The sequence below is a fragment of the Hippocampus comes genome, unplaced genomic scaffold (genome assembly GCF_001891065.2).
Source record: "Hippocampus comes isolate QL1 unplaced genomic scaffold, H_comes_QL1_v1.1 scaffold55, whole genome shotgun sequence".
NCBI classification, from domain to species: Eukaryota; Metazoa; Chordata; class Actinopteri; order Syngnathiformes; family Syngnathidae; genus Hippocampus; species Hippocampus comes.
The window spans coordinates 1,293,623-1,309,527 of NW_017806170.1; the positions used below are offsets into that span (position 1 = coordinate 1,293,623).

Genomic DNA, 15,905 nt, shown 5'->3' on the forward strand with positions numbered 1-15,905 from the left:
GAAGTGGGATGTGGAGTTAGTCTTAAATGCAGAAGAATGAAATGTGATGGGACCCAAAATAACGGGACCTGCATATTCACACCAATGAAGCTGCTGACCAGCCACGACACGATGACCACATCACAACACCCCCCACCCCCACCCCTCCCCCGGCCCCACCTACATTTTTTATTACTAGACTCGTGGAGACAGGACGTTACGATACTCTTCTACGATCACATTTTGGGCTGCCAAAATCTTGTCGGAAACAACCTTTCGTATTAATCGCTAGCTAGTGAAAAACAGGAAGTCCAGGAGCGTGCCTTCCTGTGCCACTTATTCTGAAATGTTGGACCAGTTGAAAATAAAGAACACGTTTCTCCAAAATGTGAAAATTAAATAACTACAAACAAAATGCTTTTTGTTTCTCACCTTAATTCGCCGATGCGTCAAATGTTCGCATTGTAGCACCAATTAAGGATTTTTTTTTTTTGCCTTAAGTATCGGTGGCTGGTATCGGCAGCCTTAATGAGGGCTTGATACATAGGAATTGATTTTCGCAATTCACAGACGTGCTCTGCCCACGTCACCAACAAAGAGCAGGGATTTTCCCATACTTTTAATTGGACAATTCGTTTTTGCCTGCATTCAAGAAGTGTCATCTAAAAGCAAATGAGGTCATCGTGCGGCGTTTCTAATCTGAAAGCTGTAAAACTAAAAGTCCGACAGTGACGTCTGTCCCCACGACGGCAGTAATACAAGCATGCGTACACAAGCAGCTCTTGTCAAAACACAAATGTACTACATCGTGTACGGAGAGTCAACCACACACACACACACACACACACACACACACACACACACACACACACACACACACACACACAGGTGGACAAAAAGCACGCAAGTCAAGTTAGCGGTTACAGACCTGACTTAAGCACAGGGTTTCCAGAGAGCAGCACTTTGAGAAAAAGAAAGTCGCTCAGTCCAGTAGCTTAGCAAAGCAACGCCATAAAACATGCAAAGGCACACAAACGGCAAAGGAAAAGAGGACGAGCGTGCAACGAGAAGCCGAAAGGAGACGCACACAGAAGTGGAAAGGAAGGGATAGAAGATAATTAGAATAGAATAGAATCCTTTATTGTCCCCCGAGGGCCACAAAAAAAAAAAAAAGTGTTGCAGCGTCCACAAAATATCCGACAGACATTACAAATGTGACAAGAGAAGAAAAAGAAGAACAATATACAATATCCACAGTGTTTGGTAGCAAGAGGGCTCATGTACAAGATTGCAATGCAGCAGTGTGTGTGTGTGTGTGTGTGTGTGTGTGTGTATGTGTGTGTGTGTGTGTGTGTGTTTAAGATGGAGGGAATGGGGCAGGTGGGTGAAGAAGGAAGGGGTCAAGGGGGCGGGGGTACTAAAACGACAGGGTCGGAACAAGAAAGAGTCCTGAAAGCAGGAGGGACAAGAGGAGGAGGAGGAGGGAGAAGGCTCTACCTCTGTCTGCGGAGTTTTGAATAGCTGCAAAACAAACAAACAAACAAACAAACAAAAGAAAATGACCAGAAGAAGAAGATAGTGTGAAACGCTGACGGGTTGATGTGGTGCAGGAAGACAAAAAAAAAAATAAATTTGCAAGATTGTGTGAAAGAGGGTTGTTTACCCACTAAATGGAAGGCACAGAAATGAGCCAAAAGGCAGCAATTTTTCAAAAATGTGAAATTAGCAGCAAGTGAACATAATTTGGCTTTTGTTTAGGTTTTTTTTTTGTTTTTTTTTTTGCGCCAATACTCACAAAGAAAACAAATGAGTCATGGGCATGCAGCAAAAACAAAAGCATCAGGATTTTTTGGTGGGGCGAGGATTTAATGGGCTTTTTTTGGTGGGAGGGTGGGGGGGGCAAAAAAATGGGTGTCTGACCTCTTTTGAGAGACACGCTGAAGGTCTTGCTATCGGTGCCATACTCATTGGCCACCTCGCAGGTCACGCCGTCCTTCACGACGGCGGCGCTGGCTGCCAGGACGACGGTGCTCACCACCTTGTTGCCCTCCACCGTCACGGACTGCGGCAGGAACAGACAATCGCGTCACACTCATGTTCTGTCATCATAATTTTTCGCTTTTCCCCCCCCCCCCAACCCCCCCATCAAAAGTTCCAACCCGAGCCTCTGTTCATGTTTTAATACCGCAGACATCAGCATGTACAGATGAAACGCTGCAGTTGAAAGGAATTCGTGATAGTTTTTTTCCCCTTTTATTATTTCACTTGATGTCACGCCAAGCCGCCTCATGCCGACGGGGGCTTTTCTTTTCAATTCAAGTGCATTAATAGCAAAATAGAGTGAGTAAAACACAATTTCCCCGGCCCTGCTCAGGCACACTGAAGCGCTCTGAATTTCTGATGATCTGTTTATACAGCTTTGCTTACACAATGAAATCATAATAATAACGACAATTGTGTTATGTGATCAAATATTTTAAACTGTTCCCTTGAACAACGCTGGTAGAGCCCTGTCTCTCATTGGTTTGTAAAATCAAAATTTCTTTTTATAATTTATTTGAGGGGGAGAAAATGTATAGAATTTTCAATTTGATCAAGAAAAAAAAGATAACTTTAACCAAAATCTCCACATTTTTGAAAAAAAAATATTTCAAAAGAAGAAAATGTTTTATATATTTTTCAAGAAAGCGTATCTATCGCTCCCTCAGCCATTTAACGACTTTCTGTGAACAACTTTGATCCTGTTGGACCAGAATGAACACAAAGCAAAGATGTTCAATTGTTGCGTTAGCATTGACGAGCTCGCGAGCTCCGACTGAGGCCTGTACCTCTTTTCCCGAGGGCTTCCAGGTGAACTGCGGGACGGGGGAGCCGTAGGCGGAGCATTTGAGGGATATCGCATCCCCTTCGTTGGACACCTCCCCGCCGACCAGCGTTTCGATCACGGGCTTTCCTGCGGAGGGACAGAGGAAGAGCGCGGAAATAAAACGCTTCCATCTCGCGCTGGGCGTAAACCGACGAGGTGGGAAGCGACGCCCCGGCTTGGCCGCTTCCTCCAACTGTGCCGCGTCCTTCCTGAGCGACAGCAGAGTCAGCTAACACGCATTGTTAGCATCCTGTTGGCGTGTCGGAGGAGAAATAACTTTTGATGGTTTATACAGATGCGGTTGACTTTGGACTGGATAAGTGATTCGAGCCTTAAACCGAATCCCAGTACCCCAACGATTGAGGAGAGTTTTATCATTTTTTTAATTTTCTGTATTCCTTTTTACAGGTAAAAACATTTAACCATACCGTACCGTGTTGGACCCTAATATTTTAACAAATAAAATACATAATCATAGCTCACAGTTTATGTGTTTAGATTTAGCTGATATATATTTTTTTCAATCTTGACATTTCCAGTGGTCAGAGAAAGCACCACTGTCCTCTTTTTGAATGGGAATGAGAGAAGCTAGCTAGCTGTTGAGTCATGCGCATGTGTTATAGCCAAGCTGCTACTGGCAAGCTAACTGAGCGATAGAAACATGTTTTGGGAATAGCCAGAGAAATCCGAATCACTCAGCACAGTGACCGTTTTGCCACTTGACATTCTCATTCACTGATTCTGACATCGCTCAACAGGCAGGGCCCTCTCTGCCTTTTTAAAGTCACACGCATTCGGTCAAAAATAGGCATAGATGCTACAGTACTTTACAACATGAGGATGGTGACCCCAAGTTGACAAAAATAATAGCTGAATCTCACACGCATAGATTTTTGTGTTATAGTACACGCACAAGGCTTAAAAAAATATAATATGAATAATGAATTCAATATTTGGTCACCATTCAATCGATTTTGTGTGTCGTGCAGCCAACCCAACCCCCACGCTCAACAAATGATGACTGTGCAGTGATTCCGAGACTTTTGAAGTCATGCCAGTGTCAGCGTGGTACCTTTAATGGTGAGGGTGGCGCTAGCCTGGTCCATCAGTCCCGGCACGGACGGCACGGCCCCGACGCACCTGTACTCTCCGTCTTTCTCGTACGAGTCGGCCGTTATCGAGAGGGTCCCGTCCTGAGAGAGAACCTCGGAACCCTGCGGCGATGAAAACACGGACAATGCAAGCCGTTGCTGCGCTCAGAGGACACTTCATTTCGGGACAGCCATCCATCCATTTTCTGTTGTGTTGGTCGTCATTAGAGGCGTGGCTGAGTTGGAGCTTTTGAAATTTTACATTCTCCTGTTTTCCATCGTGCTTGTCCTCAGTGCGTAGGTGAGCTGGAGCCTTGATTAGCTGTGCTGCCCTTATCAGGTACAACCATATGATTTTTTTTGGCTTTTACTAAGATAGTGTGATTGAGGTGTTAATGAATATGTTTTTATTGTGGCTGTGGTTTGCACTGCATCACACGAAGTAGTTGACAATCTTTTTGGTTATTTATCACACATCCCCTTTTTGCATTGAAACTTGGTCCACGGTGTCAGTGTACCTAATGTTGTGGCCTGTGAGTAGATGGGAAAGCACAAAGTGCGGGGTTCACACACATTCGCACAGCGATAACAAAATGACACGTCGGTGGGCCAATGTGATTTTTCCCAAGGAGATCGTGCCACATTAGAAAGAACGAGAAAGGGTTTTTCTTCCAATAAAGCGGCACATAAAGTTGTACTTGATACTTGATGTCAACAAGACATAACAGAAGATATGTAAAGCCCGACAACAACTGGGAAATATTCTGGGCGTGACACTACTGAAGGACACTACTGCTGCGGTGTGTCGACAGCAAATCACAACCGGGCATGACTGCTGACGTGTTTTTTTTTTTTTTTTTTTTTTTTTTACAATTTTATTGTTATTATTATTTTAATTGTTTTTAGATTTTACTGCTGCCGTCCCTGGTCTCCTCTTGGATCAAGTTGGACTCTTTCAGGAAGTAAATCCAGTGGGCCACAATTGTTTGGTTTTTGTCCGATAGGCGATGACAAATTGGCTCCACAAGTGGCCATCTCTCACTTTGTGGAGCTGAATTATGAGATTTCAGAGGATCATTGTGATTGGTGTTTTACGGTGAGTTGCCAAACTTTGCTGTCGTGCTGCCTCCACATGTCGAGATGAAAACTTTTTCGCCTTTTTAGGGTTGCCCATCTGTCTATACGGGGTTCAAATGTGTAAACAATCTGAAAAAGAAATGACCCTAAAATGGTCTCTTCAAACCAAAATGGCAGACTTCTTATGTCTTTTTGGGCTTGGGTTTTTGACACTTTGTTGTGAGTCTATTCGGGATAGACAAATTTGATGTTGCTTTGTGAACGTGGCTTGGGGGCGGGGGGGCTACATGCATTTTCAAAAAGGCTACGGAGCACATTTTCAAGGGTCACTCCTGCTTTGCACCTGGTGCTTTGTAGCCGGAAATGAAATGTCACATAAAATTATTTCTCCAAAATGTCAAATGATCACCTCTCTGGCAATAAGGTGTGATATTTGCCCGGTGTCGGCGAAAAAGCAGATGAAAACACACGGCTCACCTTTTTCCACTGCACTGTATGCGGGGCAGAGGCTTTGGTCTTACACTGCCACTCCACGCTGTCTCCAAGCATGACAACCTGAGGCTTCGCCGGAGTCACACTCATCGGATCAATGTCTGACATGGGGTGGAGGGGAGAGAAAAAAATCAATTTAGAGCCTTGGCGAGCATGTAATAAAGCCCTTAATAGGGTTACACAAAGCGGAATATTTGGAAGTACAAAGCTCATGGCTTTTCTCTGAAGTTAAGCCCACGTTGTGCTGAGCCCGTTCCGTACAATTCCGAGGTTATCTTCCCTTAATGTGTTTGATAGTCTCAAATTAGGATGGCTTGAAAGTGACGCCTGAACCGTGAACAATCCGAATGGACGGTCGGACCCTTTCGTCCTTTCCACACACGTCCCCCGACGATTTGGCCGTTTTCCCTCCTTTCAGATCAAAGTCAAATAAAGCGCATTCATCGGTTATGTCTGAAAGATTATCATGGGTGATTTTGAGTAAGGTCTGTGAAGGATTTTTAACGTGACATCGTCGCCATGTCGGGGGTCAGTGGGGGGGTTGCTATATGTTAAGAACAGCTCTCGAATGACAGATCGGACTTTGGTACTTGAGACAAATGGAAAGCCGTATGGGCATAAAGAATAGAGTTACCTATGCAGCTGACTGTTTTCTGCAGTTTGACGTTTACATTCTCCACTACTTGTCACTGTGCATTTAATAATATAATCAATGTATGAATCCATAGAGTATATGCGGGCCACTGGGCGGTGATGGTGATGTTCGCGCAGGTCACTCACAGTGCACGCTGAGGGTGATCTCGCCCGTCAGGTCAGCGTCGAGGTTGTCGAAGTCGATGGCCTTGCACGTGTACACGCCGGCATCGGTGCGCTTGGCGGATTTCAAGGTCAGGAGGCCGTCCTGGCCCAAGACGACCTTGTCCTGGAGGAAGGGAGGAACACAAAAAAAAAAAAAAAATGCCGAAGAGCCTCTTAAAAGTCATTGGTTTTTTCGTTTTGAAAAATGGTTGTGAATTTTACGCAGAGGAAAAATTTGCATGGCTAACAATTCTAATAACTACCGGCAAACTGTTGTACTGTGACTTACACACTTAATTTGTTCAGTGACTACATGTACATTTTCTTCATATGACCTGAGGGCAGGTTAGCCTAGCAACAAGTGAACACGCAAATTGATACTGCACTGCCTGCCACAAGACAAAACTCATGTATCCTTTTAAAATTAGTTTCTGAACTAAAATTTAAAAAAAAAAAAAAAAACACTAAACATTTTTCTTTGTGTTTGGATGAATATAAAAACAGAGCAGAAATACATTTTCTTTTTTTTCTTTTTTTTTAATTTAGATATAAAAAAATGTAAGCCCGGCTTTTTGTTGGACAGCAATGATATGTAGATTTTCTGCAGTTTAGGATGAAAACAAAAAAAGAAAAAAGAAAAATATGTTCTCCTTTGGTTTCATCTCACAATGTCTTTGAACGTACGTCTTTGGTGAATTCAAACTCGGGCTGAGGGTTTCCATCTGTCTCGCACTTCATGGTGACGTTGTCGCCCTCTTTGACGGCGCCAGGGTTGACAAGCGTAAACGTCGCCGTCTCCGAGGGGTCTAGATGGACAAGGACAGAGATTGGAAGGGAACAGGTGAGAATTCTTCGACTGGGTGAGTTTCCATCGCCATACTTTGTCATCAATAGACGTACAAAGCATTCCAAAAGTACTTTCCCAGTTACTCCTCTTTCCTCGCCTCATTCTCCACATTCTTTGACTTCTGCGGTGGGCGTATTAACCGTGACGGCAACAAAGAATCAGCTACATGACGTTCAGAAGCTGTAATGGTGCCTTATAATGTACCAGAATCAACTTCAAAGTAAAACTGTAATTTGAGTGAGCGGTTACGGACTTAAGTAGTTAAAAAAAAAAAACAGAAACAAAAATACTTTACCTTATATAGAACTCGGTTTATGGTCTATAAGGTATGTAAAAAAAAAAAAAAATCTTGTGTTATTTCTATTGAATCGTACTAAAAGAGCAACTAGCTGCTAGGTAGCTATGGAGAGCATCCTGATAATGCTAACGTGACTACTTTAGCTACTTTTTTACACTTTTATTTGATTCCATAAACAGCTAGCTAGCATTCAATAACTATGCAGTCGTAATTTCATGCATTGCTTTTTCATTTTAGTGATATTTGTGTTGTTTTTATTTGATTCCATTGAAAGAACTTCATGTCACGATGTAGCATTCCACAATCAAAGTCTCTTGAGCTATGATAGATAATCACTGGTCAAAATGTTACAAAACGAACAGATGTGTATTCACATTTCAGTTAATCTGTTGAAAGTTTGAAAGTGTACAGACAATTTGAGATGCTACATGAGATAACGCTACCGCGACTTAGCACGAATCTTAAAAAGTAAGCTATGCTACTACTTTGACCATTCTGTTTTCCATTCAGCACTGGTGTGGCGTGGCTCACCTGCACTCTCAGTGGGAGGATGGGGGGGGGGGCACTCATAATTGGTTCGATAACACGCTAGTCGTTGGTAAGTTAGCGAGAACAACAACAAAATAAGAGCCGCGTTCATCACAGACATTTTCAAAGGAGGCCTGCCATTTGGTACGCTCACAGTTGAGGTTGAGGTTGATCGTGTCGGACTTCTTCTGCTTGATCTGCTCCCCCGGCATGCTGTACTCCACCGTGCACTCGAACACCGAGTCCTTGTCGGCCTTGACGGGCTGCATGTAGAGGGTGCTTCTGACGGTGTACAGGCCCGATGCCTCCTTCACCAGCGACGGAACCATGTAGGTCTCTTTCCGATCAAGAGTGATAATGTGAGTTGTGTTCAACGGGGCGATAACAATTCTACACTTATATTTATCGACATACTTTCTTTCTTGTCCTTGACCTCCGCAAGGGGCTGGCCATCTTTAAACCAGATGATCCTTGGCTGCGGGTGCCCATTCATTGTCACGCAGCTACCAATCTGATTGACAGGACCAAAGTGTTAGCATTCCGTCGTCGGTACTGCTCTCCCTTGAATTACTCAGTCTAATTGCTTGTTGAATCAGTGTTCCCCAATGAAATGAGCTGTACTTCCAATTACCTCTTCCAGCCTGTCAAAACCAAAAACCGTCACATTTTTGTGTTGCACTGTATACAAACTAAAGCTGTGGGGATTCCAATGGAAGTGGAAAATCTGACGTCATAATTTTTAGACACGGATCACAACAACTTTTAATTTTGCCACATGTGTATCGTCATTTGAATGGGGAGCCCAATATGTGTTCATGTGAGGAGTACGCGTGCGTTGTGTGGAGCCAGGCTGGTTCCTTTGAGCGGTACACCAAGTTTATGCGTGTGGATGAAAATAGTTAGCCAGCTAATGAACGCTAAATAAATCATTCGGCAGTACGGTCGGTGACGCTCATCTCAGCAGAATATCAATGCCTCTTTCCTTTGTTTGTTGCCGGCCTATGACTCACTCTGTCACAAATGAAGGCAAACAAATGAAGGGTGTGAACCAACTTCAGCCCAGCTGGCTAACTCGCTTAGCTAATGGATGCAGCTGGTGTTGGGCAATAAGGATTTATTATTTACAACACCAACAGGCGCAAAACCTGACCTAGATACTAGCTTTGGCCACAACGTGGCATCGGATCTTGGGTAAAGCAAGCCATTTTAAACTAAAAAGAAAAAGAAAAGCATCTGCCACCGTACCTTCCAGTTTAATAGATAAGCTTTATTATAATTGAATGCCCGTCTTCATAAAACGCTTTGGGCACCATCTGGTGTATATAAAGCACTATATGAAGTACATTCCCCTTACCATTTAGATCAAGTTGGATTTTTTTCCATTTGTTAGATGATGATGATGTGTTTTTTCCAGACAAGTTGAATGGGTAAAATTCTAAACCATTCGGAAGTTATTCGCTGGTGTTGACATGATTAGCGAATTAGGATTTTGTGCTCGAGGCCGAACTCTAATAAAAATTGAATCAACACATTTTGTATTGAATGTCATTATATTGTGCAAGTGTACCGAATGAGGGATCCGGTATCCGTATATCAGCCCCCCCCACACACACACACACAGTGACAACATTGCAAACAAACCTCGGAGCTGTCAGGCTGTCCCACAGAAATGGCTTGGCTTGACGCTTGTGTGAGGGTGGGCTTCTCTGGAGCAACTGAGGGAGGCAAAAAAATAAAAACGAAAAAAAAAAAAAAAACAGAAGTAGATGAACATGATGATAAACGATCATATCATTATGATTCAGAGGAAGCAACACCCGCACCTTTAACCTCGAGATGCAAACACACAAAACAGCGCGGCCATCCCACGCTGGCTCCTGACCTTGTTAATTCAGTTGAGCAGTAAATATCCTGCTCGGCGTTATTCCAACCGTGATCCGCTTCACATGAGACGATAAGGCTTGGATCAAACACACACACACACACACACACACACACACACACACACACACACACACACACACACACACACACACACACACACACACACAAACCCACACACACACGCGCGCACGCACATGCACGTACACACAAAAAAAAAGAAAGAAAAAACTCCCAAGCTTGTAAAAATAATCACACAGGTGCAAGATGCACCGGCAGCTGTCCAAAGCTTAGAAAAACAAAAGGGCTTTTTCCCCACAATAATAACGAAGTGCTACCAAGCCAGATTTATTTAAATACCCCTCGCCGCCACATCACTTTTCCATGTTTCTCTGCATGACGTGTGTGCACTCACAATTGACAACAAGGCACTCTAACATTCTTTTGTAGTGGGTGAGGTGCGACTCATGTTGGGGCCAAGGTGTGTCACTGAAAAACTAACAAACAAACAAAAAAAAATCGGCTATACTGAATTGGTGAGCAACAGTTTGACGCGCCACAATAGAGTCCAAAATACTTCTGAGTGTGCACATCTTTTAGCAACGATCAGCAAACAAAGAATTCTCAGAATTCGCTTGACAGGCTCTCTAAAGCTGTATTTCCTCTGAGGGGCCATTTACTCGTGATGGCAAAGCCCAGAAACCAGCATAGCTCAGCTTCCAGGAGACCATAAAAACACGAAAGACGTCATATAATTCATCCTCCTCACTAGTAGATTCCGGCTGCCGAATGTAACTGTTGAATAGCTGCGGGCTGTGTTCTTCCACTAAGTGCTCGAAACGAAACGTTCAAATAGCACTTCATTGCGGTACTGTCCGACACTCCACTGTTAATAAAAGTCGCCCCCTCACCACTGACCAAAATTGCAGTTAATGGTTAACATGGCAGCACCGTTTCTGAGTACAAGCTGGACCACAAAAAAATGTTTTTTTCCTTCTTTCTATCTTCAACAGACGGCAGATGATCAGATTATTTTTTAATTCATAACAAAATGCGAACGATGTATGCTGTCTTGTTCTTTTGGCATTTTTCTATCATATCAAAAAAAAACAAAACAGAACAAATCTCCAATATCGTGACGAGCATCGTCCACTGGTACACCCTCGGCCATTTTCTTTAATAAGTTCAGTGGGGGTCAATTAACCACCAGCTAATCATTCTCGACACAAGTGATGAAAAGTTCAATCACACCTGTCATGTCTGATACATGTCAGCGAAATCACACTTGGAGGGGTTCGACCCCGCCAACTCTGCGTGGGTGTCCTTGGACCACCCACAGTCACCCCTGATTAGACACCCTTCATACTTTTACTCGCATCGCCCCAGAGTTAGGGCGAGTGATTTCATGGCTAACTTCCTCCCACAATGTCGAGACGTGTTGGAATATAGTCACGTGCGTGCATTTTCAAGCGCTTTGAAGCACGCTAAGTATGTTTTAATCTCATCTCATTACCTCCTGGAAACCGTACCCGGCTGTCAATCATCTGCCAATCTACCAAAGTGTGTTCCGTTAAAAATAGCCAAAATTCGACACTGGATCAAAATCACCATGATGTTTCAAATGCCGACCCTTGTGCTAAAAATCCGACTTAGCTAGCACAAATGAAAGATTGTTGGGCAATAGAATAAATCGTACTTCAGCAGTCAGTTGCCATTTTTTGGGGGGAGGGGTGAATTTATTTTAAGATTTTAGAAGCATTTAAAGCGCTCATTCAAAGATATTTCGAAAATTCCGCAAAGCTGGCGGTCACTTGTCACGTTTATGAAGGCCAGCATACTGTTAGCGTGTTTGCATTCTAGCTCAGAAAGCGCTCACAGACTGTTCTCAAACTTAAATTTTGCACGGTCACTATTTACAAGACTACAACTCTCATTCTTTTGGCATTTTTCTCCCCCACGGTGCAAATCATTTCCATCGGTTTTGTTGTTGACCATATCAAAAAGACTAAAAGACACATTTGATATTGTCATAAAGCCAAGACTAGGAAAAGACTCATCTAAAACATTACTTGCCACCTGACACAAAATGACGGGAATGACGGGAGCGTGCTGTGACTCTAGTAAAATTCTAAAACTTCATTCTGACTTTCAGTTTTTAGTCTGAGACTGTGAAAATCGTAAGCCAGGCATGAGGCGGACTCACAAAAAACTTTGATCATAGTGGAGGCTTGTCCATTGCCAGCAGGTCCGGCGGTGACTGAGCAGAAGAAGACGAGTCCATCGGAGGGTTGGACCGACGCGATGGTTAAGGTGTTGTCCTCGCTGATGCTGACGCGGCCGTTCAGGGGCGCGTCCTTGTCGCTTTTGGCCTCGCCGCCCTGCGTGAGGTAAGCCACGCGCTTCCTGTTTCCCTGAACCTCCTAAAAAGACAAAGAAAAAGGGAAGGAGCGTTGTTCAGCCGACACGTAGCAAGATTACATGACCTGTGGTCAGGTCCTATTGCAAAAAGCTAGTGAGAATATAAAATAGAAACGTAAAAATGCTAGCACGCTAGGTCCCCATATGGGACAACGCTGGAGCAAACGGAACTCAAAGGTAAGAGCAATCACTCACGACGTGCCACTCCACGATGGTGTTGTCGGACGACGGCGACGCGGTGTACGTGCAGGGCAGCTTGGCAGTCTCGTCCTTCAACACCTCCACTTCCGGAGGCACGTTGACCGTCACCAACGCTCGGCACACTGCCGAGACAAAGACACAGGGTTGAGTATACTTTAGCGCAAGTAAGTTTACACAAGTATTTGCCTCGCCCAGCAACGCAGCACGTGAATAATAAATGAACCATGTCGTCAATTTCTCAGCTACAAAATCTACATGTGAATAATTGATGCGTTGTGAGAAAGCTAGAGAGAGCGGGAAGGGAAGGGAAGACAACGTCTAGAGGGGCCCGTCCCAATAACGGGGCAAGGACGGATGAAAGCGTGTTTGCTGTCTGCAGTGACATAAGAAGAGATGAGTGGACAACCTGAAATTAGGAAAGGAAACATGTAAGGGGACTATGGAGGAGGCATCAATGTACACCCACACACGCATTCAGTAGATTCGATCAAGTGACTCACTGGCACATGCACAAAGAGCCCAAATGTAACGCACACAGTCCACGTGTTTGATCTTTTGGAAAACAGGCAAATTTAATTTGCATCGAGTGGAGAGTCAGCCGATGTGGACGTGTGACGTTTAGACACACGCGCACACACGCACACACACACACACACACACACACACACACACACACACACACACACACACACACACACACACGGTCATTCGCGATCGTTGGTCCTGTAATGATCAATCTGCTTTACAGACCAGACAGCTGGACAGATAGAGCTGGGCAATTAGAGCATAATTAGGGAATCCTCAATCCAGTGTGAGCCTTGAGTGTGTGTATGTGTATGCGTTTGTGTGTGTGGGGGGGTGGGGGGTCAGAGAATGGGTGTGGTCGTAGGGCTTGGAGGGAAATGCGGGGTGTAGGGTGGGTGCGTCTTGCTACATGGGGGTCTCGTTAGTTTACTCAGGCCAGATAATCCGATTTACCCAAAGAGAGGGAAAGTGTGTGTGTGTGTGTGTGTGTGTGTGTGTGTGTGTGTGTGTGTGTGGGTGTGTGTGAGACTCCTGGGGGGCATGACCGGGTAGCGAGACAGATGGGAATGAGACGGTCAGACTGTGACATGGACACACACACACACACACGCACGCACGCACGCACGCACGCACGCACGCACGCACGCACGCACGCACGCACGCACGCACGCACGCACGCACGCACGCACGCACGCACGCACGCACGCACACACACACACACACACACACACACACACATACTTACATTTGATCTATTATTAAGGTGTTTTGGCGAGAAACCAAAAAATGGTAAAAAGCTCCAGCTAAGTACAGTATGTGTGCATTGGTGTGTGTGTGCGCATGCGAGACACTGTCGAGGAGTCAAAGCATGGCGGCAGAAAGGAGACGACCTGCAGAAGAGATATCGGTCCTGCGTCTCCTGAAAAGTTAATGCAGAGCTGTCTTCAATGCTCTCGCTCTCGTCTTTTATGCACTTTGCTTCAATTCCTCTCTCCGCAGAAGCGCATGCACACACACACACACACACACGCACACGCACGCACACACACACGCACGCACGCACGCACGCACACACGCACGCACGCACACGTTCTTCCTCATTAATAGAAGAAGCCAACTGGATCCTCTCCTTTCCCTTTCACCTACTGCTGTATTCCAGACATCAAAACCAGGGCTTGTTTCAAGACCCCCTCTCCAAGACCATTGTTTAATCCGTAACACACACACACACACACACACACACACACACACACACCGGCAAGCAGAAGAGTGCCGAAAAAAGTCGACAAAAAAGAAAGACACAACGCCCATTTGTCTTCTCGCTCACCCAAACATTGCTCATGAGGGAGGGAAGCAGTTCGGCCTGTAAAGAGGAGCCACTGCATGCATCATGGTCCCCTCGGTGTGTATGTGTGTCTACCTGTATGAGTGCGAGTGTGTGTGGTCCAAAACAACCTTGGTGGCTAAGTGGATTATTGTGAGTTAGACTGTTGGCAAAGCAAACAGAATTCTGGCGCAAAGGACTCAGTCACCTCGAGCGGAAGGTCACGAAAGGCTGGGCTCCAGTTTTGAGTGCCCACGTGCCAATTAAATGCGGGCATTTGCATTTATTACTGACGGAGCACATGATACTCGGGACGTTCCGATCAGGGCTCTAAGCTGCCCATAGCGATGCCGATCATCCAATGAGAGTGATCGGCCGATACTGGTATCGGTTACAATCACGTGGATTCGGTGCCAATCATGCTGGAGTATGAAATGAATAACACAATCAATTTAATGAAGTATATGTCGAACAAAATCTTGTAGAAGGAAAATAAGACCGCTTCAGTAACGGTGTTTTTCAACTGTAGTTCCACCATCTGAACATTAGGTGGCACCCACATAATCGGCTTGAAGAAGAAAAAGAAATCTGACGTCATATCATGGAGTGCTGCTACGCCGTAAACTCGTGAATAAATAACGTCTTATAAAAAATAGTATCTATGTATTCCTGTCCATTTTGTACAGTGCGCCATTTTCATCTGCTTACAAGATATTTATTATTCATGTCGAGTTGACGCAGACGAGGCCGCTCTCATTCGGCTCCATCTCATTCCCTGGTGTTGTAAATGTGTACAGAGAGATTCACTTTACTGTTCGAGAAAACTTGCGCATCCACATCGCAAAACTAATGAAGCTGTAATGGACTATGAATGATTTAAAAAAATAATAAAATCACATTTCCAGAGCTCCCTTTTTTTTTCTCCAAGTCACTCAAAGATAGGACGATGATGCACGAAATTTGTGATAAATCCACCATCAAAGGTCATATTTGAAAAGAAGGAAAGGGTCGTTGTTTTGAATTGTCCCTTTGTCTCAAAGACACGCTTTTTGAGAGGCGGGGCGCAATTTACGACTTGGACTGGTTGCCAAGCCGAATGGCACTTCTAGACAAATGAACAACTTTGACTCTTCGACTGGTGAAAGACAGAACATGCAAATGCCACGCAGGGAGTCTCCGAGATTCAAACCCGGAACAGCAGAACTGCAAGGCAGACGTGCTGACCACTGAGTCACTGCGCTGCACTTGGGTTGACCGCATTAGGTGAAATAGTATTGGCCCCGCTGTACAGTAGTCTATTGTACAGTACAATCAATGCATGTGTGTGGGAGGGTGGCTGTAGAGGGGCAGTGAATGGATGGGGGAGGAGGTGTGGGGGGGACCCCCACGTAAAGCTCTGAATTCTGTCAACGGAGGGTTGATGAGAGCCGAACAGGTGCAGGCCAGCAGCTGCTGCCGCAAGCACACTGGCGCGCTCGCTCATGCACTCGGAGGCCAACAATGGGCATCAAAAAGCGAGGGCGAATGTGAAAGGCGACTGGAGTGGCTGGGAGCGGGGGTGGGGGTGTGTGTGTGGGGGG

General features: G+C 45.0%; 1 protein-coding gene across 3 annotated transcripts in view; it reads right to left on the reverse strand.

Annotated features, from left to right (window-relative positions):
- bcam (basal cell adhesion molecule (Lutheran blood group)) overlaps positions 1-15,905 on the reverse strand; it is a 52,313-nt gene that overhangs the window by 2,000 nt on the left and 34,408 nt on the right. Inside the window, exons 2-14 of one of the 3 annotated variants that reach the window (XM_019896132.1) lie at positions 12,471-12,598; positions 12,061-12,277; positions 9,618-9,691; positions 8,391-8,487; positions 8,131-8,313; positions 6,988-7,109; positions 6,286-6,427; positions 5,491-5,606; positions 3,918-4,059; positions 2,808-2,932; positions 1,900-2,041; positions 1,477-1,500; positions 908-940 (exon numbers count right to left, since the gene is read on the reverse strand). In XM_019896132.1, the coding sequence (XP_019751691.1) occupies positions 908-940; positions 1,477-1,500; positions 1,900-2,041; positions 2,808-2,932; positions 3,918-4,059; positions 5,491-5,606; positions 6,286-6,427; positions 6,988-7,109; positions 8,131-8,313; positions 8,391-8,487; positions 9,618-9,691; positions 12,061-12,277; positions 12,471-12,598 (1,545 nt within the window). The remainder of the gene's footprint in view (positions 1-907; positions 941-1,476; positions 1,501-1,899; positions 2,042-2,807; positions 2,933-3,917; positions 4,060-5,490; positions 5,607-6,285; positions 6,428-6,987; positions 7,110-8,130; positions 8,314-8,390; positions 8,488-9,617; positions 9,692-12,060; positions 12,278-12,470; positions 12,599-15,905) is intronic. The other 2 variants (XM_019896133.1, XM_019896135.1) reach the window with 2 other exon arrangements.